The sequence below is a fragment of the Myxocyprinus asiaticus genome, chromosome 16, assembly GCF_019703515.2.
Source record: "Myxocyprinus asiaticus isolate MX2 ecotype Aquarium Trade chromosome 16, UBuf_Myxa_2, whole genome shotgun sequence".
NCBI classification, from domain to species: domain Eukaryota; kingdom Metazoa; phylum Chordata; class Actinopteri; order Cypriniformes; family Catostomidae; genus Myxocyprinus; species Myxocyprinus asiaticus.
In genome coordinates this window covers 8,030,364-8,056,916 of record NC_059359.1, presented here as the reverse complement: position 1 = coordinate 8,056,916, position 26,553 = coordinate 8,030,364, and the positions used below count along the sequence as shown (strand labels likewise).

The following is a 26,553-nucleotide window of genomic DNA, read 5'->3' as shown; positions in this document are numbered from 1 at the left end:
CATTAATAATTGTACGGGCGTCTTTGTTGCCGTATGGTGTGCTTCATAATGCACCACACATTCTCAATTGGAGCCAGGTCAGGACTGCAGGCAGGCCAATCCAACACCACACTCTCTGCTTACACAGCAATACACTTGTAATCCGGGCAATATGTGGTTTGAAGTTGTCCTACTGGAAAATGCAGGGACATCTCTGGAAAAGACGGTGCTGGATGGCAGTATATGTTGCTCCAAAATTTGTACATATCTGTCTGCATTCATGGTGTTCTCATAGATGTGCAAGTTACCCATGCCATGGGCACTGACACACCCCTGGCCCATACAGACACTAGCTTTTGGACCTGACACTGAAAACAGCTTAGATGGTCCTTTTCCTGTTTGGCCCAGAGAACAAGATGGCTGTGTTTTTCAAAAACTATTTGAAATGTGGACTCGTTGGACCAAAAAACACGGTTCCACTGTTCTACTAAAATGAGACTGAGCCCAGAGAATTTGGCAGCGCTTCTGGACAGTGTTGATGTATGGCTTCTGCTTTGCATAGTAAAGTCTTAAATTGCATCTGTGGATGCAGCGGCGAGTGGTGTTGACTAACAAAGGTTTACTGAAGTATTTCCGAGCCCATGTCATGATATCCATTACAGATGAATGACATTTTTTAAGACAGTGACGTCTGAGGGATCAGAGATCACGCCCATTCAGAAGTAGTTTTTGATTCCTTGAATCTTTTATCTATATTGTGCACTGTAGAGGGTGAAATGCCCAAAATCCTTCAAATTTGTCTTTGGGGAACATTGTTCTCAAAGTGCTGGATTATTTGCTGAAGCATCTGTTGGCAAATTGACAAGTCTTGAACAATCTTTGCTCTTGAAGGACTAGGCTGTTTTTGGAGGCTCCTTATATACTATGACACGATTGCTTCACCTGTTTAACATCTCCTGTTTCACATCGCCTTGTTATTTCAACTCATCAAATTGTTATTAGTCTTAAATTACCTCTGTCTCAACTTTTTTGTAGCGAGTTGTAATCATCTGATTTGAAATGAATGTACATTTAAAAAAAATAAATAAATAATGAAATTCACAAGGTAAAACATCATATAATGTGTAGTTGTAGTGCTTTCAACATAGCAAAGGGTGAATATTAGTGGTTGACCGATATATATTACCGAGGCCAATAAATCGGCCGATATTCTGACTTTTTTAAATATAGCATCGGCAGATACATTTTCCTGTTTGGCCTATTTATTTCTTGAGGGCGCCAGAAATCGCCTGCTTGCATGTGAAGCGACTGAGAAATATAAACGACCAGTCACAGTTCATTTTGTTGTTACGTGCATCATGCTACTGCAATAACAGACCGGTGTGCAATACAGTGTCATTGAAATGGTCCGCATATCAGAGCCGTGACAGATGCATTTGAGCTCATAGTGTCTCGTATAGAGTTTTTTTTTTAGAAGAGATCTCAACAGTTTTTCAAACTGTGCTCTGATTGCCAAGATCCCAAAATCTGCAATCAAAAGTCAGAATTCTCAATATGAACTCGAACAATTCTCAGTTTCTCATTAAACTCTTCCAAGTTCAGCAGTTTTCTGTGATTCACAAGATTCAGCAGAAGCCTGTGACCACAAGCAAAAAACGGGAAAGAAATATAAACCAAATGTAGTCAACAAACAAAAACCACAATCAGAAGCTTTAAAGAATGAGGAAGTGGAGATTAGCAGCTCACAGAAATGAAGGTTAGATTAGATTATTTAAGAATCAGTGTATTCTCAAAACAATGGCAACCACAAGCTTAAAGTTGTAATTACCACCTCAGTAATTACAACAGCAAAAATTCACATCTTTGGACAGCCTGTACTGCATACTTTGATGTACAGTTTTGTACAATAATGGGTATACAGTCCCATTAGTTAGATAAAATAATAGTAAATTGTCAACCATATGGCAGTATGGTTTTCATTAAAAAAAAATTGTCCTTCAAAAAGCAATTTAAAGTGAAGAGCAAATGTTACTTAATTCATTAGGGTGGAAACATTACCATTTGCATTGTTCCTGTAGCTCAACTGGTAGGGCATGGCATTAGCAAAGCCAAGTTCACAGGTTTGATTCCCAGGAACCACAAGCAAATTGACAAAATGCACAGCCTGAAAGCATTGTAAGTAACGTTGAATAAAACTGTCTGCAAAATGCATAACTTAAATTAAATTTACACGCATGTCTATAGAAGTTGCATTCATGCAAGGCCAGAGCACAGGAAGCTAAATACAAGTCTCATGCTAAGTTAAAATAATAGTTAACCTAAAATTTTTAATTCTGTCATAATTTACTCACTCTTATGTAGTTCTAAACCCATGCAACTTTCTTTCTTATGTAAGAACTTGCATTGTTAAGCGCTGCAAAGTTCTCGAGTGAACACCTGTGAACGTGCAACAGATGTCAAGATTGTCACAAATTATATACATTTCAGGCTGATTCTCATCAAAACCTATTTTATGCCCTCAGAAGTCTTGGAATATGATGCACAAGCCTCATGGACTACTTTTATGATGCTTTTGGGTCATTTTTAAGCTTTAAAGTGAGTTACTATCTGCTGTCATTGTAATGAGAAGATGGACCTGGACATTTAAAAAAAATCTCCTTTGTGTTCTGTATGAGAAAAAGTCAAATAGGTTAAGAATGACATGAAGGTGAGTAAATGATGACTGAATTTTTATTCATGGGTATTCCGTTAAAGCCTAAAAGCCAATGAGTACATTTCCAAGAGTCAACATATTAGATTGCACATTTAACAGCTTTCATAGCATGTATTGCAATATTCCAGGAATAAAAATAATTTAATAGCTTTAGAAATAACAAAACCACTTGACTGAATGGGTTTATGATGTTACAATAAAATTTTTTTTAAAAAACACCACAAAACAGCTGGGATATACCACCTAGTACCTGGGAGTTACTAGTGAAAATCATTAAGAACAAAACATTAGGGATACTATGATTCTAAAAGTTATTTGAAATGCGATTTAAGCTGGAAATGCACAAAAATGTAAGGAAAAGGATGTACAGTTCGACCATGACTGCTTTTTGGAGCACATCTAAATATTAGGATTCCCATACCTTTTGACCAATGAGGTTTTCCAGTCATTTATGATTACTAAATAAATAAAAAATAATTTTTTTAACATTCTACAAGGATGAATGATTAACATACCAAACATAATCATAATTTTGAATGATATACAGTAGGCCGTCAATACTGGTGTTCAACTATAATAAGAAAACAAAACACGTGAAGTCACAGACAGACGGCACATTTCTGGTATATGATAACATCTCATATTATGGGAATTTAAAGAATGTCACGCACAAGAGAAACAGAAATACGTAACGTCTGATTATGTTTTGACCACCTTTGACTGGTGTGTGTGTCTATAAACAGTTGTACTGAAAGGTGAGTAGTTTGTTTACATCCTCCAATGCCTGCCTTCATCCCAGACAGACCTGCACTATGTTATCAAATAACATACACAACACCAGATAAAGATCTGCATAAATCTAACAGAATGAATGGCTGTTGTGAGGAAACATCAACAAGTATAAAATCATCACTGACCATGTGTATATTCCAGAGAGTAAAATATGATAACTGTGAATTTTAATGGGTGAATCTCACGGAGAAATATCCAGGTCATATTTTACCCAAAATCAAGACGTTTTATTTTGCATTATGAAAATACAGCGTTTTAGGCTTTTTAGGACCACCTAAGCACAATAAAGCGTATTTTCATTTTTATCATTGTCACACTGCGGAAAAATGAAAATCTCATTCTCATTAGGGTATACATCCTCCTGTTCGGACACAATTATTTTTAAAATTAAAATGAGCATTAATTAAATTCATTACAACAAATACTACAGTGATGTATACTTCTGCACAATTCTACTTTACAAATGTATTTTTTATTTTATATATATATATATATATTTTGCATTACAGTGATGAGAATCAGGAAGAAAAATGGGCTACATGAAAATAATATCACAATTAAAATAAAAAATTGGCTTCATTTTCTTTATGCAAACTATATATTTTTTTCTTTTAATTCTGATGTGAAATATGGCAGTTTTCATGATTCACCCTAATATCACCAAGTAATTTAATATATATATATAGACTCGACTGTCAGCTATGAAGTGAGAAAACACACTTTTAATGTGTCTCTTAACACATCTAATCACAAGAGAGGTGATATACATGAAAGGACGACCACTTCCTCAGAATGTGTGGCGAGAATGTGGACAGATGGAGAGAGACAGAGCACGAGAGAGAGACCTGCACTGAATAAACACTCTCAACCTTTACCTACAGACCAGATCAAAATAAACAGCATCTATGCAACTAACTGCACTGTTTGAGTTTGATTCAGGAGTTTCAGAGTAAAAGTTTCAGAATTCTGACCATCTACAGAGATAAGATTCAAAATAATAGCATCTACACATAGTCATAGGTGGGCGATATGACCAAAATCATATATTACGGTAACTGCATATTTAAGCAATACAACATGAAAAAAATCTTTGACATGAATGGCAAAAAGTGGGATCATTACCTTGAATTCGCCTTATATATGAAATAACCTAGCTGTAATGCATATTTTTGGATAATCCAGTTAAATAAATAATTTACAAATGAAACAGATTTAATCTCATTTGATTATTTGCAATATTATTATTTATTAATTTTTTTGGAACCAGATGGATGCCATCCTGAAAAATACGATTATTTGCAAAAAATAAATGGTAGGTCTTACATTATATATCAACTGAATTCAAGACAAAACACTACAAACTAACATAATAAAACGGATAGTTTCGACTCTAAATTCTGATAGGATGAGTCATGTTTAAAGCTGTTGTAAAATAGCTCATATGCAAACATCTGTGATCACACATCAGTTGAATTCTATATTAATGCGCAAAGATGTGACATTGCTTGGAAAGTGTAAACAACATAAAATCAGCTTCACATTGTGCCCAACAACGCTCCTTAATAACTTAATAAATTCCTTGTCTTGACTTGTTTGTGACATTTCACACTCTGTGTTTTCACACAGCTCAATGTTGTCTTGAGCTCTTCTGTGAAAATAACGTAAAGCAGTCCTGCCACTCTATATCTTAGGCGATATACTCTAAACAGTATGGCAGAATCTCTACAAGTTTACACATTTCCGCCATTGCATGGTACATTTAGTCATACCTACAAACCCCTGCATGGTCACGGTGACAACTGTGGAAATAAAGGTGAGCTTAGGATAGTTTGGTTTTCCCCCCTTAAGAAAGAACTGCTTAGTAATTCGAGTGTCAGATGAGGAACAGAATCACTAGACTGTTTCTCATGAAGCTCTTTTTGAAATAAGGAAGTCAATCTGTGGGTGAGAGCAGAAGACTGTGAGTCTTTATATACAGAGACATTCAGAAGACATGCATGGATTTAAGGGTGTTTTCAGACCTTAGACTGTTTGCTTTGTTCCGAAACAGGGACTAAGTTGTTACAATGTTGCATTTTCTTCTTGGTTCGGTTCGCTTTCACAAGGCAACATTTCAAAACGGACCAAACCTATGTAAATTAAAGTCACATGTGAGCAAGCTGTCCCCTTATTGGTCACTATGTTTGTTCGCTGTTCCAGGATTAAGCCTGTTCCATATATGCCAAAACGAACCGAACCAAGGGAGAAAACGTGCCAGGTTCCAAAACAAACGCTCCAAACGAGCCAGGTGTGAAAACGCCCTAACTCAAAGCTAACAGACCAAATAAATAATATAAAGTCCTGACTACAAGCAGTATGCACAGCAAGTGTTTTTACAATGTTCTGATATTGAAACGTCTTTGAAACAGTTCACAATTTCCTTTCCCCCTTTAAAATGTTGCTAAGCTTAGAGCGATACTCTTAAAAAAAAAAAAAAAAATATATATATATATATATATATATATATATATATATATATATATATATATATATATATAAATATAAATATAAATAGTATATTTTATACTTAGATTGGACTATTTTTATTACTAATATTCAGTATTGAATGAAATAAGTATTTTAATCAGCATTTCTCTCATTTTGTTTGTTTTTTCACAAAGCTTGTCGCAATGCAGTTTTCCAGAAAACAGTCCGACGAACTTCACCTTCAACAAGTGACATTTTATATTTGTAAATCTGGTTCATATGGCAGGGCAGCATCTGCTCACAGCTGAGCATCGCTGTCACCATGGTGATGCTCTGGTGGATGCATTATCTGATCAGAGAAAAAGCCATGATGAAACTATAATTATCATGGCCTGTCCTTAATGCAAAATGAGTTTTATGAATAAAGAGAAAATTTATTCTTGAAGTTGTACTATAAGGTGTCCTGAAAAGAACCCCAAAACTCTTCTTCTTCTTCTTCTTATTATTATTATTTTGTCCCTTACCTGGCAAAAGTTTGTTGCCGTGGTGAGGTTTCTTTAAACAGAACATTAAAATGTTCTGTGATGATTGTTTATTAAAGGATCACCCAAAACTCACCCTCATGTTGCTTCAAACCTGTATGACTTTCTTTCTTATGCAGAACCCAAAAACAGATATTTTCATAAATAATGCAGACAGACTTTTCAATGAAATGGCAGGGGACGGTCAGCATGTTTGCATGCATGTTCTTACACCGATTATGCTTAATAAGCCAACAATGCATGTGGTTATGTAAATGCAATAAACCGCATTCTTTATCGGCGTAAAGGTCATAAATGGCTTAAGAATAACCCGATCGACACAGATAGATTTTTGCCCACTACACCGATTTTGCATGCCATATAAACACCTTACCCATTGTTCTTACCGGCTCATCCAATGTGCGCACGTGTTGAGCACATGCCTCTTCACGGTTTGACGTCAAAAGTAGAGAATAATGTGATTATTTCAAATGTCATGTAAACGCGTGATTTCTTGCCTTGTCAGATTTTTTTAAATAAGATGATTTTAGAGAATAATCATTGTATTAGTGTGCATGTAAATGGGCTGACTGCCTCACTTTAAAGCTTAAAAAGGACCCAAAAGTATCATAAAAGTAGTCCATGCAGCTTGTGCGTCATATTCCATGTCTGGTTTTGGTGAGAACCAACCCAGAACTTAAGTTACTTAAGTAAAAATCGTGACGCCCACTGCACTTACATGAGCGTGTGAGTGAAGTTTGTTCACAGTGGCATGCGTGTTCATTCAAGACCTTGTGTTGTTAAAAACTTGGAATATGATGCATGAGCCACATGGATTACTTTTATGATATGTTTGTGTGATTTTTAAGTTTCAAAGTGAGTTTCTATCAACTGCCATTGTAAACATGGACTGCAATATTCATAAAAATTCTCCTTTTGTGTTCTGCGAAAGGAAGAAAAGTCATGCATTTGGGCAAATTATTCATTCAGTTGGTACGAAAGGCAAAAGGTTTTTAACTCTGTCACCCATCAACAAACACTTCTTGGCATAACCTGCCCTAAAGTGTCATAATGCAATCCAAACTGAAATGTTCTGCACAACAAGTAAAGGTCGGACTGAAGCGACCAGGAATCAAGTTCAATCACCCGTTTCTAAAATCAGGATCCTTCGGAAGGACATGCAGAGTTGCAGGTGCTACACACAGCCAGGAATAGTACATGGTTTGGCGACTAGAAAGCTACAGAATGTTTTCATAGTACAATGAACTCTAATCTCAAAAGATCAAGGAACATTAGATTCCATATTCAAATAATGCTTCAGTGCTTACCTCATTTAATATTTATGAGCTTTATACAGTCGCAAAACTTTCACAACCTGTACGTCGAACATGGACGGCAAACACGATAATTGGCGCGATGAAGAGATAGTATTCTTTTTCGTGTGTTTTCGTAGTCTGTTTCAGAAGACAAAAGACAAACAGAGCTGATTTGCTTTACATTTCCACAGAAGAACAGCTCCACTGGCAGGTTTGTGTCCGTCGCGAGTTGTATTCGTTCAATAACCCTCACAAAAATCGAGAGTTCATGGCAAATTTGCAGCAAACTTGCGACAATTTCGCCACTGATAATTTTCACATGCAAATGAGCTTTGCGGCAAACTTGCGGCAAATTGTCCATTGTTGCCAAAGATTTGCTGCAGGTTCACCACTATTGGTAAAGAGCTGCAAACATTTGTGGTGGATCACAAGCTCATCTGCATGTGAAAATAACGCATGGCAAATTTGTGGCAAGTTTGTGGCTAGTTTGCCAGAACTCTAGTTTTTTTGTAAGGGTATTGCTCTTGACACGGTAAATATGCAAATAAGAACATTAACCTGGGGTTTATGAATGTAAAGTGTGAAATTTTGGAACATGAATACCCAGGGTAACTAACTAACCCAGGGTAAAGTATGAATAGTGTGAATCATGAAACAAGATAATCCAGGATTTCATTACTCAGGATTAAGGAGGACCCTGGGTTAACAATTTCAAATGTGAAAGCCCTAATGTAAGGTTTGGTAAAAAATGAAGCCTACCAAACAAAATCTGGAGAGAACAGAACCAGCTTATCTACGGTCACACATACTCATAAAGCCCCACTGAGACTAATTATCCTCATCAAGCCAAAAAAATGTGCTGAGATCATGCCTCAGACTAAGATAAAATATTGTTTCATCTCAACATATTTTCGTTTACCCTCAGGAATGACGGAATGTGACAGGAGTCACAATTTAGCTTCTGAGTACCGTTCATTTGCATAGTGTCTAGAAAGGGGATGAGCGGGGGCCGTGGAAAAAGGGATCAAAGGAAAATCTGCAGCTAGCACAGATCACCATGGCTACAGAGAATGTGACACGCTCTTGTTTGTGTCAGGTAACTGCGTTTGTCACAGTGGAAGATAAAGAAGATGTGCTATTTTCTACAGCCACATTTTGCCTTATTTGACCGAGCAATGCCTTAAATTTAGGACTGCAAATGTGAAATTGAATTAAATTGTGAGATTCATTTAATTAAATGAGAGAAAAAATATGCAGTTAACACAATAATAAAATTTGTCAGAATAAGAGCACCTGCACAGAATAGAATGAATATTGTAATTTTTTCGCACCAGTCTATTATATACACCAGTCTAAATAATCTATTTCAGATAACCCTGCCCATAAATGACAAATATAAACAAAACAAACTCTGCTAGGTCACTTTACATGTCAGTCAGTCTCTTCCTGTCTAAATGGGTGGTTCTTGGCCACCCATTATATATATATATATATATATATCAGTACTGTGCAAAAGTTTTAGGCACTTGTGAAAAATGTTGCATAGTGAGGATGTCTTCTAAAATAATGCCATAAATAGTTTTCATTTATCACTTAATGTCATACAAAGTCCAGTAAACATAAAAAAGCTAAATCAATATTCAGTGTGACCACCTTTGCCTCTAAAACAGCCCCAATTCTCCTAGGTACATCTGGACACAGTGTTTCTTGGTTGTTGGCAGATAGGATGTTCCAAGCTTCTTGGAGAATTTGCCACAGTTCTTCTATCTGTTTAGGCTGTCTCAATTGCTTCTGTCTCTTTATGTAATCTCAGACTAACACAATGTTCAGTGGGGAGCTTTGTCAGAGACATGACATCTGTTGCAGGGCTCCCTGTTCTTCTATTCTAATCATTTCTATTTGCAAAAGTAATGTTTGGGAGTCTAACATTTATATTCCCTGTTGACACACTAAAGCTGAAAATATAAATAACCATCTTAAGACAAATGCTTTTGTGAAACATCTTATGTGCCTAAGACTTTTGCACAGTACTGTATATATATATATACACTATATGTATGATGGGGAAAATATGATGGCGGTGTTGGAGAAGCTACTCTGAAACTCTTACAAGCTACTCATAATTAAAGTAATTAAACTACAGTCAAGCTACTCTTTTAAAAATATAGTTAGCTACACTACCGGCTACTAACAAAATTTAACTATATTGAAGCTATTTCAAGAAGAAAATGTTTATATATACTGTATAACAATTGGATGATACTATTTAATTCAATAATATCACCTTTTATATTTTTATCGGGGTGACATTCCCATATGGAAATAACTATGGTTTTACAATAGTAATCATATTTTAACCATAGTATTTGTAGTAAAACCATAGTAACCACAAAATTAACCATGGTTAATACAATCATGGTTACTACATATAACTATAGTAAAACCACGGTTACTATATGGTTACAACAATATTACTATAGTAAAACCATGGTACATTTTCATAAGGGTTACACAAATAGGGTTATAATAAACTGAACATAAATGTATACTTAATAAACACTAACAAATTAGAAGAAAACCTATTTTATGTGAATTGAAATATATTTATAAACAGCAGCAATACACTAAATATTTTGATTAAAAAAAGAAGGCAAAGTCCCTTTAAGGCTGTGCAGGAATCAAGTGAATCAGTGAATCATTTATGTGAACTCATTTACATGAACCATCTGAAAGAACCGACTCACTACAATGAATAAGAGTTCACAATGCTAAATATATATGGGAATTAGTTTATTTACATTAATCAGTTCAAATGATTACATTAACTCAGCACTACATGAAAAAGAGGACAGTTAAGGTCAGAGTGTTTAATTACTCCCTCAGCTCCACTGCTGCATTTGCAATACAATGTGACAAATGTAGCATTTTGTGATGCCACAGCGCTACTCGTTGGAAAATGGAGCTCGTTACTGGAAAAGCTACACTACTGTGAAAATAGCTTGGTTTCAGTCACACTATTGAAAAATGTAGAGTAAGTAGTGTCGTTACTTTAAGTTAACTATTCCCCAACACTGATGATTAGTCTGAATCTTTTAGAAAGACAAATTTCAAAAGCGTGGCAGAAAGAAGCTGCTTAAATGTTCTTTATCCGTGTAGAATGTTTTTCAATCAAATGACAGGTTTCACATGGTGTTCTGCCAAGCTACTAATTGCAGGTCAGTCTGAAAAGCTTTGACTGCATTAAGTTAAGGAAGCCATCGTATTTGACCTTTGCTTGGAAACACTCCAAACATCACAGGCTATGCTAAAAAGCTTCTGTCTGCACACTTTGTCTCTTTTTTGTTTGTTTTTGTAAACACTCTTGAGAGAAGCTCAACTTAGCAAGGTCATAACTCAACTCAGCGCCAGAGGTCTGCCAGCTCCCAGTGTTTCATGTCTCAACATAAACTACAACATCATCTAAACTGTGTTTTGTATCTGTTCCTAATCTGCACGGTCATTCTAGGGTCATCACGATACCACAATTTCAGTTGTCGATAACAATATGAGAGAATTTTATCAATTAGGGTACTGAATTGAGTTGGAAGTCAGTAAAACCCAAGGACGTAACCACATATTTTTTATGGATCAGGGGGCACCAATGGTAAAAATTTTAGAATTAACCATTGAAAAACCCACACCTTTTGATCAATTCTCTGAATACTGGGGCAGTACCCCTCAATGTCTAGGGTGGTTTTCTGGCCCTAGTATTACCTATACTGTAGGAAGACTGGTAATGATGGAAAACAATGATGTTGGTGCCCATTTACATGCATTGTATGGACCTACAGAGCTGAGATATTCTTCAAAAATTCTTCAATTGTGTTCAGCAGATGAAAGAAAGTCATACACATCTGGGATGGCATGAGGGCGAGTAAATGATGAGATAATTTTCATTTTTGGGTGAACTATCCCTTTAAACAGATAAGTGTGGCCATGGCCTTAGTACAGAAGAAATGGTTCCTTTGACATCCATAGTCAGTTTGCCAGCGAGGAACCTAAACAAGCTGGCCACCAAGATGGTTTGTGAACATTTTTCTCCATCCCCTACAAAGCTGCATTACCCACCATCTGTCAGTGAGAAGTCTACAGGTTTGATGTCCCTTCTGCTCTCCCTCAAAGTAATGTCTCTGGAAACGGACTGAGGAAAGGTTTAAAGTGCCTGTCAAAGATGCTTTTCAAGTGTGCATAATATTTTTCCAAACTGGCCATCTCCAAAAACACATTGCTGAGGAAATGAACAACACAACATGAATCCTCAGAAAAATATGTGAGAAAGACAGTATGAAAGACATAATGGGAAATGATCTATAAAAAGGACTGTAAGAGGCAAGAGGTAATTAAGAGAAAATTTTCTTTGGGAGATATTTTTTAAATGGTTGTGTGTGTGTTTAGTAACATTAAAATGTGAGAACAAATGATTTGTGGGAAAGTACTAGAGAAGTAATAACTTAAAGTGGTTTCCCACCATCGGGCCAAACAATTCTGAGCACTTTGGGTAACTGTTCCAGTAGCTTCTCGACTTGAGCACAGTACATTACGGTTGGATTATAAACCATTCCTGACCCAGATTTCTCAGCACGGTTAACTAACCACCCTCAGGACAGAGAAATGTTCAGCACCACAGCAGAAAAAGAAACCGTAACCGTGCCAACCAGCCCGGATTGGTATGGAATAGCTAACAGGTAGTCCTGCTCCAAACTCACACCATTGGTTAGGCCAATGTTGCTATGTTGGGCTGGTCAGAATTCTCAAATTAAAAAAGCAATGTTTTCATAAACATAGTGTTTACAATTTTCTAGTATATCAACCTAGAATGGGTTACTAGCTATCAAATTTAAGATTTGACACAAGAAATCCATATGCTTCTTCTGAATGTTCATGTACCCTGAAATCGACCCAATTCTGCTGAATTACTGACAAGCTCCATCCCTAATCAGACATTTTTGCATCTATTCAATTGTGTTCACCTTTCCCAGTGACGTTACTGATGATTGCAATATGTGAGCAATCTCCGAGACACAGGTTCTGGTCCCATGGAAACCAGGAAGTAATGGTAATGGTAAGGGCAATACTCCAGTGATGGTTAGGTTCAGGGTTGGGTTAGGGGGTAGGGTTAATAAAATATGAACTGCTGACTACTGCATCATATGCAACAAAAAATACAACTCCCTTATGGCGCCACTCTGTGGACATTGGTCAACAACACTTCCAGCTTTGGCCACTGGGGGCAGTAGTTAGAATTTCGGTAGGCACAAACTGATTTCTGCAGCAGAATTTTTGAACTCCTGTCGCCGAATTTACAGTATGATCAGTGTGAGATTCGCTAGGAGAAAATATTTGCTGATTGGCACCGAACCGAAAAATACGTTCTTTTTTTGACTCCCACTTCCCACAGCCTTGTCCTCTTCTTGCACACCTTCCTATTGCAATTTTATTGGCTGTTTCTTGTTGCTTTTTCTTGCTTGTTGGTGACAGTCTGCAAACCTGATGACTGATCAGCGAGATTACAACCATTTTGAAATGTATCGTAGTGTCTGCATCTATTTAGAGCTTTTCTTACAAGTGCGCACATTAGAAGAGCGACGTTGATGGCCAGGTACTGCAAGCAGACTCCCATCTTGGGCTTTTTGCTGCAGACTGCCTTACAAGTAAAAATGTCCTCCTTGTCAGTTAAACATGTACTTAAACGTCTCGCCTTTGTAATACAGGGGACATAGGAGACAACAGCATATGTGCCCTGCATGAGAATCGTGCAAGCTAAGGAGGCTCCAGTACTGAAGGTTAAGGGCACACGGATGAGATTACATCGATTACACAGATGGGCACACCAGTGGTATCAGCTCTCCCAAGAAGCATTAGGAGCCAGTGGGATTTTGGTAAATCTTTTATAATGCTGCAGAAGAGAGAGACATCAGCTGTGGGTGTGAGATCTTTGCTATCTTCTTATAGGAGAGAAGAGAGAAAAATATCAAAATATAAAATTGTTTCTTCTAGATAGCAACAGACCAGAACAAATTGAGTCTCCTGCTTAGATTTTTCTCCTTTTGGAAGAAGACCCCAGTAAACTCACATGTGTCTCCTGTAGAGTTTCAGAAGAGATCTCAACAATGCCTCAACTGTGCTCAAATTTCCAGAGATCCCAAAGTCTGCAATCAAAAGTCAAAAATGTAAATATGATCTCAAACATTTCTCATATAATTCCTTCAAGACCAAGTTATTCATATTAATTTGATATCTCTATACTCTTAATGTATGCCAACCATTGTCTCATTTCTATTTTTATTTCTCCTGAAGAATTTGGTGAGAAACACTTGAGACAAAGTTGATATTTAAATAAAACATAATTAAGAACTACTTTAAGACTTTTAACCTCTGAGCAATACATTTCTTCTATCACAATATAATCCCATAGGAAAGAAAAATCACAAATGAGATCACAGGCATATCTCAAACGTTTCTCCAAGACAGCAATGCGATTTAATGGAGACCAAATGGAGACTTTTGCTTGAGAATCCTGCTTCTCATATATTTCTCCTGAGAAAATAAGTACCATCAAATGTCCTCTCAAGAGTTTCTTACGAGATCTCAACAATGTCTCAAATTGTGCTCAGTTATCCAAGCTATGTTATCCAGATTAATTGTTATAGCTCTGTTCTGTATGTCAACAACTGTCTCATTTGTGTCATATGAGAGAAAGTTGATACTGAAACATATGAAATGAAAAATAAAAACTGAGAACTCCATTAAGTGTCCCAAACCATAAATAATAAAGCTACCAGCAATAAAATCTTCCTCTGGGTTGTGGTTTATAGAGGTTCAGTTTTGCCAGGGTGGGCATATAAAATTTTGCAGAGAGCAACAAACATCAGACATTTTCTTCTGTGCTTGCAACTATTGCCGCTGTTGTAGCGTTTTGCTGACACAGATTTCAGGGCAGTGGCAGCTCAGCAGAAAGTAGATGTGAGATGGTTCGCCGTGGAGCATTGGGTATAATTACAAAAGAATTCAGTTCTCCTGAACCCGGCGAGGAATAATCGAGCACCATAAATCAGAACGATAATTCAGCTTGGTCATGAATAAAGGCGCCAGGCTTGAGCTCCATGAAGCTCTCTCCTCCAGAACTTGTCATGAAAGATTAATTAAAGCAGTCTGTAGGACTCCAGCGGTCTTATATGAGCACGGCTGGACACTTGCAGCACTGAGATATGCTAAAAAAATCTCCAATATGGAGGTAAAACAAAATCCACATGAATACATAATTACAAAATGCATAGTTCTGGTTCTGGATGCTGATTGGTCAATACAGCATTTCAGCTATGCTAAAATACACCTGTTCACCTAGCAGTGTACTGTATATCAATTAAAGTCAACATGAAATGAAAATTGACCCTATTTACTTTCTTTATGCACATTTCCAGTCTTACTGTGAACAATTTATCGGTGCACATTATTCTGAAGAAAACAGTGTTTGTCCTTGTCATCTTTTAGCAAATTTTATAAATTGCTCTGTCTCTGAAATGACATTCCTTTTTGGTTGATGTTACAAATCGCTTACTTTTCCAACCTCCTCCCCTCCAACCAGCATGTAATGCCTGCTTTTAATGATCCTTACAATTCCCAATGTATAAAATCGATTTCTACCCTAAAACATTTTTTCTTCTCAATGATATCCTGTTTCACTCAGGAATAAAATAGGAAAAAAACCTTTTAAGTCAACTTCTATTGATGGCCAAATCACTCAAAATTAAATAATTAAATAAATATTTATATATTTAATGAAAAACCAACCCAAATATATAATGCTAAAATAAAAATAGTGGCAAATTAGTGCTAAAATGAAATAAGCACATTTTGGATTTATTTATAATTTGTGTTTATTTAGTAATTTAATTATTAATTTAATGATTTTATAGTATTTTTATGATTTCATTTTATGTATTTAATAATTAATTTAATGGGGTCATGTCATGAGGAATAACATTTCCCTTGAAATTTTGACATATAAGAGGTCATTGTACTATAAAAACATACTTTACATTTCAGAACTCTAAACTTAATCCCCAAAGCAATAAAAGCATTTATTGAAACCAAGCTGCAAAAATGACTCTTTCTCTACTTCCGCAACTTCCATATATCATTTGGGGGCCCATTAATTAATGACCGCCTCTACAGTGAAAAAGCATCAACATCTATTTAACCTCATTGTATCCTTGGCCCCACCCACTGGTGATTCAGTTTGTAAACTGAGAGAGAGCAGGACAAATAGGCCTAGTGTGGCCTAACTATTCCTGAACACCAAAGGGGACCCATCTGGACAATTTTGAATTATTTTTGTATATAAACATGCATTAGACAGACGTCATTGACCTCTGTCATGTATCTGAGCTTCTTTTAAAAGACGCAGTGTCATGTTACAACTCTCAAAAGAAGAAGCCATTCAGTTTCATTCAGCTGCTCTAGGTCTAGCTGTTTTGAGCACAATAACGTTCCCGATACGTTCTCGTGCCCATCTGTGCTATTTTTAATGGTTGTCATATGGAAACATGCACTAAATGGACTTCTTTGACTGTTTCGATGCATTTCCAGCTATGTGACACTGTATGTGTGTGCGTCTATTCACTGCGCTTTGAACTATGTATGTGCATTTTTTTCAGCTCATATCAGCCTGGATTGTATGTTGTTGTTTTTTAGCTCATATCAGCGTGGATGGCTTGTGAACCAGTCATAATACAATTCAAGCTTTGCAAAGGAACTTATTTTGAAGGATGGGGCAATTAAAAACACTTGGACCTAAGTTACAAATACATAAGTAAACCATTTCATTCATGAATATTTCATATGTCTTGACTATTTGATAGTTTATGGTGCTGAGTGTTAACAGTTGTGCATGAGGTGAACAGTGTAATATTTCTGGATGCAATGTGTTGGATGTGCGTTAAGTGTAAACCCTGAAATTTTGTTTTATAATATTGTGGAGCTTGTTCATTCTCTTCCGATTGAGTTTCAAATATGTCTGTATTTGAGGGGCTGCATGATGTTAGCCAATCATAACAGTGGGCGTTTACATTGAAGTTTTAAGGAGGCGCTTAGGCCAAAACCGAGTGTTTCAGACAGAGGGCCAGAGACAGGGTGGGAATTGATCATATATTACTAAATTATGACTGTTCTGGTGCAAAAAAAAAAAACGTTACTAACATTATCAGTGGACCTCAGAGAAGATAATAAAATAAAAAAGAGCATTTCATGACACCTTTAAATATTTGTGTAATGATTGAATTTTGATGAATTTTGCCCTTCATAGACTTCAATTTTCTTCTCCTATTTAAACGTTTATAGTCCTATTCATTTTGCTACCCTAACATGATTATCTGGTTAGTTGCATTTATCATTGTTTTTTCCATGCTGTCCGGGACCCTATCAGAACAGACCTGCGAACCATTTTAGGGTCACGACCCACCAGAACCATTGCAATATAGCACCATATCACATATATTATTTAAGTAATATCTTACCTTAATGCATTATTAAACTAGGGGTAATTTGCAACAATCACAAAAATAGCACCAACTTTAAATAAAAATGCACACACAGACCTTTTATAGTATGTATCTGCGTGCATGAATAAAGTCTTGATGGTAAAAACTGGAGGCAGAGGAGAGCACTCTGGGTGGTATTCTGCATTCCAGTTTGTGTGTGTATTTCAAAACACACAAAATCATCTCTTTTACACAGCAAAAAAACAGAATAATCTTTTTTTGAAACATTTATCTGTGCTATATGCCCTCACTAAGACACTGCCAGGCTTTCTGAAATAAGCACAACAAAGTGAAGCAGAAAGCAGTCGGCGAGTTGGACTCGGCTTTGAGATTTCAAAAGCCTGCATCTAAAAGCTCTGCCTGAAATATTGATACACTCTATGATTTGCATCTTGGGAGAGTTTGTATGTGAGTGTGTTTAGAGCAGCACATCCTGGCCAGACCTGATTTACTGTGCTTGGTGAAGCCGTACCATCTTATTGAAGATGATTTTAAGCAGACTCTAAAATGCTAAATATAACAGCACACCGGAACTTGCTGCATGTACACACTTGACTTTGTTTCTTCTTCTTCTTCTTAAAAGAGTAAGAGAATCATTTATGTCGCAAGCATTTGTTAAATAACTATGAAATATAAATGTTACCTAATGCACCATATTTTAGACTACAATAGCCCTACAGACACTGCAAATCCATTGCAGTCAAAGGTGAAGTGCATAATTTCGATGCCATAAGCAGCACCAAATGGAATTAAACAAATAACTAGATTTTTTACCATTTTTGAAGAAAATCTGAATGGTGCTTGCCAGTGCAAAAGTTGCTGTTATGATGCTAGCGAGTTGTGGGTGGTTGCCAGGGCGTTGGTATGCGGTTGCTAGGGAATTCTGAGTGGTTGCTATGGCATTGGTTGGTGGTTTCCTACTGGCACAAGTCAAAAGAGCCCACATATTCTGGTCCCAATGAAAGTCTATAGGATTTGTTTACCCATTTTATTGCCCACCAGTTGAAGAATCTTAAGTATGATCATTTGGAAAAGTAATAGCACACCTTTGTGGGATATTACTAAGTATTTTAACATCCCAAAAAATAAAAACATCAGCTTTCAAGTAATTACAAAAAATACTAGGTTGCCAAAAAATTTAAACCAACAATTTTCTTTCAAATAAAAACGGCCTGCTGTCTGAGTGTTTGTCCTTTTTTTTGTAAGCAGAAGTGCTGTCAGTGCAGCGATGCTCAAAGATATCACAGAAGACTGAATGCACCCCATGAGACATTATGGAGTGGTACAGCCCCTGGCAACCAGCCGAAATTATTAAAACACTGCTGACAACCTGCCATGTGCAGGCAGAGCATGTGCCGCCTGACAGTCTATGTTTTTTTTAGCCATGTGATCTACCTGCACGCCACCATTTACACTGAAAAGACAGGAGTCAGCCAATGTAATTAGAAGATGAGCGTGGGTTACACGCAGCAGGAAATCAACTGACCGCAGTATAAACAAAGTGGAATTGCACACCAAAAGGTAGACATGATATTTATGTGCCTACATACAGTAACCACCATGTAAATTATAGACAGATGGAAGATTGGAGAGAATGGAAGGCTTTGCATAGATGCTGCACTGTAAAGAATAATCAGTAATCTGTAAAAGGAATGAGAAGATGTCTTAAGAGTGCTGTGTACTGCAAAAAATATTTGATTATGCTTATGAGAATTACTAGTGTATAACCTTACAGAAAAGTACTGATGTGGTATGGTATTCAGATGGTAATGCCGATGGTATTGAATAACTATCAGATTTATTTACCATGGTATTTACATGTTAGTCCAAGGAATTAGGTATTATAAGTAGAGCTGTCAGTAAATTAACATTTTTTAAAATTGCGATTAATCGCATTATGTTTTTGTAGTTAATTGCGATTAATAGCGGATTTTAAAAGTGCTGAAATTTGACACTATATATGCTTTTTTTCTTGTCAAAATTAATTTATTTCTATCTTAGGAAAGAATACAAAACATTATATAGCAATATAATGCTTTATTAACATTTTCCAAACAAAGCCTTCCACAATATAAAGACAATGCACTAAAATATCACCAATTAAAGTAACATTAAACATTTCTCAAAGTCTAAGTAGGAGTTTAACTAATTGAAAGAACTAGTCCCCAGACAGATTGCATATTCATTGCAATGGGAATTAAATCTCAAACTCTTATCCTGCACAATATTAATTTGGCAGTAGAATGTGGCTATCTGCTTTGTTACAGCAATCGTTAAGCTGGTGATAGTTAAGATTTGGTGTGCTTCTGTGGTTATAAAAACGTGCCTTACATAGGCTGAAAAATACTTGATTTCCATCACAGTTCCATCTGGGCTTGTTTGTACATCAAATTTGTGTTAAGAGCTCCTTTCTCCATCATTTTATCACTGACAGGGAAGCGCTGTCATAGATTCTTTTATTTACTGAAATAACAACCTCCACGGCTCTATCATAGGAGAGAGCGTAACAGTCAACTAGCGTGTTAAGACATTTCCGCCCATACAATGTCTATGGGACCGCCACATTATGCTGTTTTATGCTAAGCTTCAAGGCTCTCCTTGGTAGAAGGGCTCTGGCACTGTGGCGTGTGCGTCAGTGTAATGATTCCGAGCAGACACGTTACAAAGTTTCTGCCCTTAACACCAGTGCTTATGTTGCATTAAGGGTAAATGTAACGCGTTAAACTTTCATTAATCGCATGCATTAACGTTAATTCTGACAGCACTAATTATAAGGTATAATTCTCTAAAGAAACATAGTTTTACCATGATACATGTGTCCAAAAACCATTAAATTATGTGTCCGTTGTGGTATTATCACAGTACATGTCACAATCGTGGTATAACTATGATACCATGTCCAAAAAAATATGGCATTATCATGAAACAAACCACAAACTTACCATGCTGTATTAAAAAAGACAAGCATATTACTACTATGGTTGAATATTCAAAAAAACTAGGAAATACCATGGTACTCTGATATACTGTATACTATGGTACTGAATAATAATCATACTCATGTACCATGGTATTTACATGATCGTCCAAGGTATTAGGCATTAGAAGGTATAATAATCTTCCAATGAAACATTGTATTGCCATGGTATATGTTCAAAACCCATGAAATTACCATGGCATATGTCCGAAAAATGGTATTATTATGGTACATGTAAAAATTGTTATATTACTATGGTATCATATCCAAGAAAGCATGGTAATACCATGGTAATCTGATATATACTATGGTACTGAATGATAAAGATTTATATTTTTATGATTTCAATAACATGGTAAATGTCCAAAACAAATTGGAATTATTATGGTATATGTCCAAATGCCATGGAATTACTAGACTCAAAACTGGTATTACTAATACCATGTCCATAAATAAATTATGCTATTACTATGGTACCATGTCCAAAGCATTGTTGTGTAACCATGAGAAATGTCCATAAACCACAAATGTACCATGGTACATGTAAAAAAACAAAAACAAAACATTATTAATAAAACAAACAAACAAACAAACAAAAAAGAAAAGGTAATGTCATGGTACTTTGACATACCATGAATGATAATTATATTTATGTACCATGGTATTTTCATGGTGATCCAAGGTACTTCCAAGAAAACCATGGTTTTACCTTGGTCCAAAATCCATGGATTAATGGTGTTATGTGTCCAAAACACACACTGTACAGTATAAAGTTAGAAATATGTTAGAACATGTTATTGCAGTAGACGGGCAGAAAAGCACCAGTTTTGTTTGCATGTGACATCAGCAGTGTGCTGAGAGATTTGTTCAAGATTGCAGCACCTGGGAATCAACAATCAAAGCAAGAGGTCACACTCTACGTATATATTACAGTGTCCACATCTACAGTTCATTATATGTTCGCAGATGCTTCCGTACTGATGTACTATACATTTATATTTCAGACAGTACCCATGGAGGAACCTGTGGTTTTGTTTAAGGGTTTATAGGCTGCCCCTTCCAGGTTTTGAATTTACATGCTTTGGGATACCAGCCCAGAGCTTCCACCAATATATTTGTAATTCATTATATTAATGAGTAATGTGGACACTGTAACATAGTTCAAACCAAACATGACATAACAGAAAGATGCATCAGCAACCTGCCATTTCAAATTAAGTAACATAATACAACATCAACATTTCAAATTAATTATACACTACAACAGCCCTCTGCAACAGCAGATAATCATTCAAACTTTAAGCAGTTGGAGATTCATTAATGACACACTCAACATCAAAAAGAACTGAAAATAGTTGGTGAACTTGTGTTACTTCAGAGAAACAGAAAAAGAAAGAAAGAGAGGTATGAAATACAAGAGAATAAAGACACTCATTTACCAATAAAAGAGTAACTGGTGGTCCTTGGTCCTTTACCCGACCCAATTTAATCATTAAAGAAACAGGCTGGAAAAGGTGATAGACAAGAGTTATAAGAGCTGATTAAAGAAAAGTACTTTCTGTGATCATTAAAGTTGAGAAGAACATACAAGCGAAAGCAAACGAAAACAAAATAAAGGATGCAGAGTTAGAGACAAACATTTGGACAGACAGACAGACAGTCAGACGGACAGACAAACACTGATCACTGAACTCCTACCTGTCTGGCTGAGCTGGGAGGCGCTGCGACTCTTTCGACTCAACCCCACGACCGCAGCCATCTTTGCGCCGATGCTGGAACGCCGTTTTTTGTCATCGATACCCACTAGACTCACGGCAGTGTCTGATTGGCTCCCATCGGTCTTTTCCAGACTGCACATGTCCCCGCCGATGCTGGTGCTCTTGGTCATGTTGCCACCGGCTGCCGTTCCCATTTGCCTGTTTGTCATTTTGGATGTAAATTCACTGTCAGTGGCGGCCCGTGGAGGAGACATGAAGAGAGGAGGAGAGACAGTGGGGAGGAAGAGTATAAGATGGATGGATGGATGATGGAGGAGAGAAAGGAGAGAATTAGGTGAGTGGAGGGAGAGGGGAAGCTGAGATTCAGGTCAGAATAAGATCAAAGGGTTTAGGCCTCCAGTCAGCTTACACTACAGCTTTTGGTGTGGACACGAATCCATTTGATGTCTGAATTCGGTTTATGTGGTTGGTGTGAAAATGGTTTTCTGATCTGTAGTACCCCACATTCAAGTCCACTCACTGTAAAAATTATTATGTTAAGCAGTATACTTGCTTAAATTAAATTATGTTAGATTCATGCTTTAAACAAGAAAATAAAAAAATAAAATAAAATCTATATGACAATCGGCAAAAGAATAAATAAATGTAATTCAAAAAAATTTTTGTGCAATCAAATTTTTATATCTAATGCAGTTTTTTTTCTTAAGTAAATGTATCATGTTTTAAAAAAAAGTTTACATAATTTTTTTTTTTTACTGCTAAACAAAAAAATAAAGATCAACATGTGAACTCCAATACGGTTTGCAATTGGTATGCATGCAATTCGTCCTAACTATTGGTAAATACTGTTTTTAAATAGCTTTCTGAATACGCCCCATGTCTGCCATTGATTAATCAAACCAATTTTGAAAATTTCTCTTTACTCGTACTATTGTATGTAGTTTGCATACGATGCAGAGTAGGATGTGTTAAATTTCTGTGTGCATGGAATACCCGGATGCCCTACAACCTACCTCTGACCAACAACTCACTTTACCAAAATTCACAGTATACAACCAAAACACACCTAATAAAAAAATGCTTTCCACAATCCAATGTGCTCTACTTTCCACACAACCAGAGTCAGTTACATATAAGGCCCAACTTTTTTTTTTTTTTCACCATTTTCCACACTGATTTTCAGGAAAAATCTGTGGAATGGATTTCAACATGATAAAATGCTTACATTTTACAACAGTCTTATTGGTAGCTGAAACCATTATCAAATTTGCAGGGTTTGGTGTAATGTGATTCCTATTAAATTAAATCAAAAAGTAGTATAATGCATTACATTTTAAATTTTGAAATCAGATTACAGTTATTGACTTCTACTGAAATTACTTTAAAATTACATCCCTTGGGTTATACATATTTCTAAAATTATATTATTTTTGTAGAATATATTTAAAGTTGATATGTGTAATTTCTGTGCAACTAGCACCACAGAACAGAATTGCAAAAATTGCCATTGTATTCAATACAGCTTTCCGAATACGCCCCACATCTGATCAATTAAACAGATAGTCCCGCACCAAGCTCATGCCATTGGTTGAGTCATTAGCCGCGTTTCCACTATTGTGCCAAATAACTGCCGGGGCCAGTTGCGATTCCACTGTCGCTTCCATGGCTTCATCTTGCCTCCACAGGGCCAACAGCCAGTGGCCTTTGGCCCACCTATTACCCTTGGGCAAAGAAGGCCAACTGGGGATTGAGGCGAAATCAGTGTCAACGGTGGAGTTTCGCTGAGTCAGGTCAGAGGTTTCAGCACCAAGATACTAATTTCCCAATTTTTCATATATACACTCACTTAGAGTTTTATTAGGAACACTATGGTTCTAATAAAGTGCCCGGTGTGGTCTTCTGCTGTTGTAGCCCATCCGCCTCAAGGTTTGACCTGTTGTGGATTCTGAGATGCTATTCTGCTCACCACAATTGTACAGAGGGGTTATCTGAGTTACCTTAGCCTTTCTGTCAGCTCAAACCAGTCTGGCCATTCTCCGTTGACCTCTCTCATCAACAAGTAATTTCCATCCGCAGAACTGCCACTCACTGGATGTTTTTGGCACCATTCTGAGTAAACTCTATGTGTGTGAAAATCCTAGGAGATCAGCAGTTACAGAAAAACTCAAACCAGCCCATCTGGCTCCAACAATCATGCCAGGGTCACAAGCACTGAGATCACATTTTTCTCCATTCTGATGGTTGATGTGAACATTAACTGAAGCTCCTGACCCATATCTGCTGATGATTTTATGCACTGCACTGCTGCCACACAATTGGCTGATTAGATAATCACATGAATAAATAGGTGTACAGGTGTTCCTAATAAAGTGCTCAGTGAGTGTAGCTTCCAGGTTACCTCAACAGATCAACGGAAAATGGAGAATCGTCAGTAATGGTCAGTTGACAAAATCAGGACTCTTCTAAATATTTGGGCTGATGAAAATGTGCAACATCAGATTGGTGGCATCTGCCAAAACGAAGACATGATTAAGCATATTGTCTCCGAACTTGGCAAGTTGTGTATCCAGCGCACAACGGTACAGGTCTGGGAAAAATTAAATAAGAAAATGTGGGCACTGTACAAATCCGTGTTCATTTCAAGGGCTAGCTAGTCTCCAGAGTCTGATACCAGTCTGTCTCCAGCTTGTTTCCCTCTTGCTTGTGAAATGGGTGGGTTGTGTAATGTTGGCACCAGGATGGTGTATTAAGGGCAGGTTTTCAGGCAACGCTGTAGGACTATTGGCCCGATGGTGGGAATGCAGATTGATTTTGGTCTTGCGGCTCGACGTCCGAAGGCTATTAACCCCAGCTGAGCAGTTCATAGCCCTGGCTCACACTGGCCTTATGGTAGAAAAATGTCTAATATTGCTTTGTCAGACTGGACGGGTCTCTCAAAACATACAGAGGCCAGAGAGACATTGTGTTTATAGTTATCAGTAAAGTCATCTGGTTAACATTTTTGTAAAGTTTCAGTAATTTGTCATGAATTTGTAGAACTTTGTGTATGACTGGCGTTCCAATTCAGTAGAAATCTGAAATCTGAGTCACAGCTCAAGACACTTTCCACAACTTGATCCCAAAACAGCACAGAGATAACTTATAAACCTCTCTAAACCCCCTGTATCAACCAGCAGGCATGAAACATGCTCATTACATTATTTAACCCAATTTACAGTAAGAGCCACTATGAACAAACCTCCTGCATGAATCATTCGTCACCATTCAGTGAAATTAGTTTTATTGTTAAGTTCACTTGTTCAACAATGAAATGCACACTGCTCTATATTCCATTCAGGAAGGTCTTTTCTTTTTTTGCATGATAAAAAATTAGGACACATAAAGAGACTGAATTAGCCACTCACATGCCTGTGAGCAGAGCGTGAAGCAAAGAGACACATTATTTCCCGGACAAAGGCTCCTAATTAAATCTTAATGATTATAAATGTGTTTAAATGATACGTGTACAGGCGAAGAGAGGTCTGCTCTTCTTCATCAAAGCAATTAGGGCCAATAGTCTCAGAGAAACATGTGACAACATGTTCTTTAATTACTACAATTAGCCTTTTCGAAATAAGGCCTAGACGTTCAGCCCATTCTGAAATGTTTGGACTGATATCCTGTGAGGAAATGATGAGAAAAAGGATTTGGAACCATAAGAGAGAAAAATCTCTGTGAGATCTCTTGAGTATCTCAATTTTGTCTTCTAGACGGTGAAGTAATGAAATGGATGACATGACATTCATGTCTCTGGGGGAAATAACAACCCAACACAACTCTTAATCAGGGTTGTAAATAGATACTGTTGCCCAATCCATTGTTTGACTGATTGGAATGGATGGTGCCAGACACTGAATTTATTATTCAGACAGCTGCCTTCGGCAGCACGGCACATGAGATGTTGGCAGGGTCTCACACTCTCACGGGGAGATGTGTCGGACCGCTGCAGGGGTTCGGATGGTCATTACCACTCTCTCATCACTGTAATGAGAAAGGGCTTTAGAGCCGCTGTGATACACACACACACACACACATGAAATTTCCACAGTCCAGGTAGAGATTAATGCTGCATGCCAGTTTTTTAAATGAAATCTTTCATGCTGTTGTGTAACAAGACACATCTGTCTCTCCATATTATGCCTCAACAACTGATTGACACAAACAAGTTCATGAAGGGGGTATTAAAAACATTACTTGGTTATACTACATGGTTTATGCAAACTAAAAGGGAGCTGCCATACTGTACAAACTCTAATCTGTAGCACAACTGTGCAGAAAACCTGTCCACAGGTAACGAACATATATGGATGCTAATATACTGTACAAAGAACACATTTTTCTGAAATATTACAGGTGGGTCATTCTACAATAGCAACGTCAAATGATGTCACTCACTTTCCTATCATAAAAATATAAGATATAATATTATTCAGAATCATCAATATTAGCAATAT

General features: G+C 36.9%; 1 protein-coding gene across 22 annotated transcripts in view; it reads right to left on the bottom strand.

Annotated features, from left to right (window-relative positions):
* Window positions 1-26,553, bottom strand: part of LOC127454459 (regulating synaptic membrane exocytosis protein 2-like) — a 222,145-nt gene that overhangs the window by 16,904 nt on the left and 178,688 nt on the right. For 14 of the 22 annotated variants that reach the window (XM_051721658.1, XM_051721664.1, XM_051721665.1 and 11 more), the window contains one exon: window positions 22,041-22,285. The exons of 7 other annotated variants lie outside the window; for them this stretch is intronic. In XM_051721658.1, coding sequence (XP_051577618.1) covers window positions 22,041-22,285 — 245 coding nt within the window. The remainder of the gene's footprint in view (window positions 1-22,040; window positions 22,286-26,553) is intronic. One more of the 22 variants, XM_051721670.1, reaches the window with a different exon arrangement.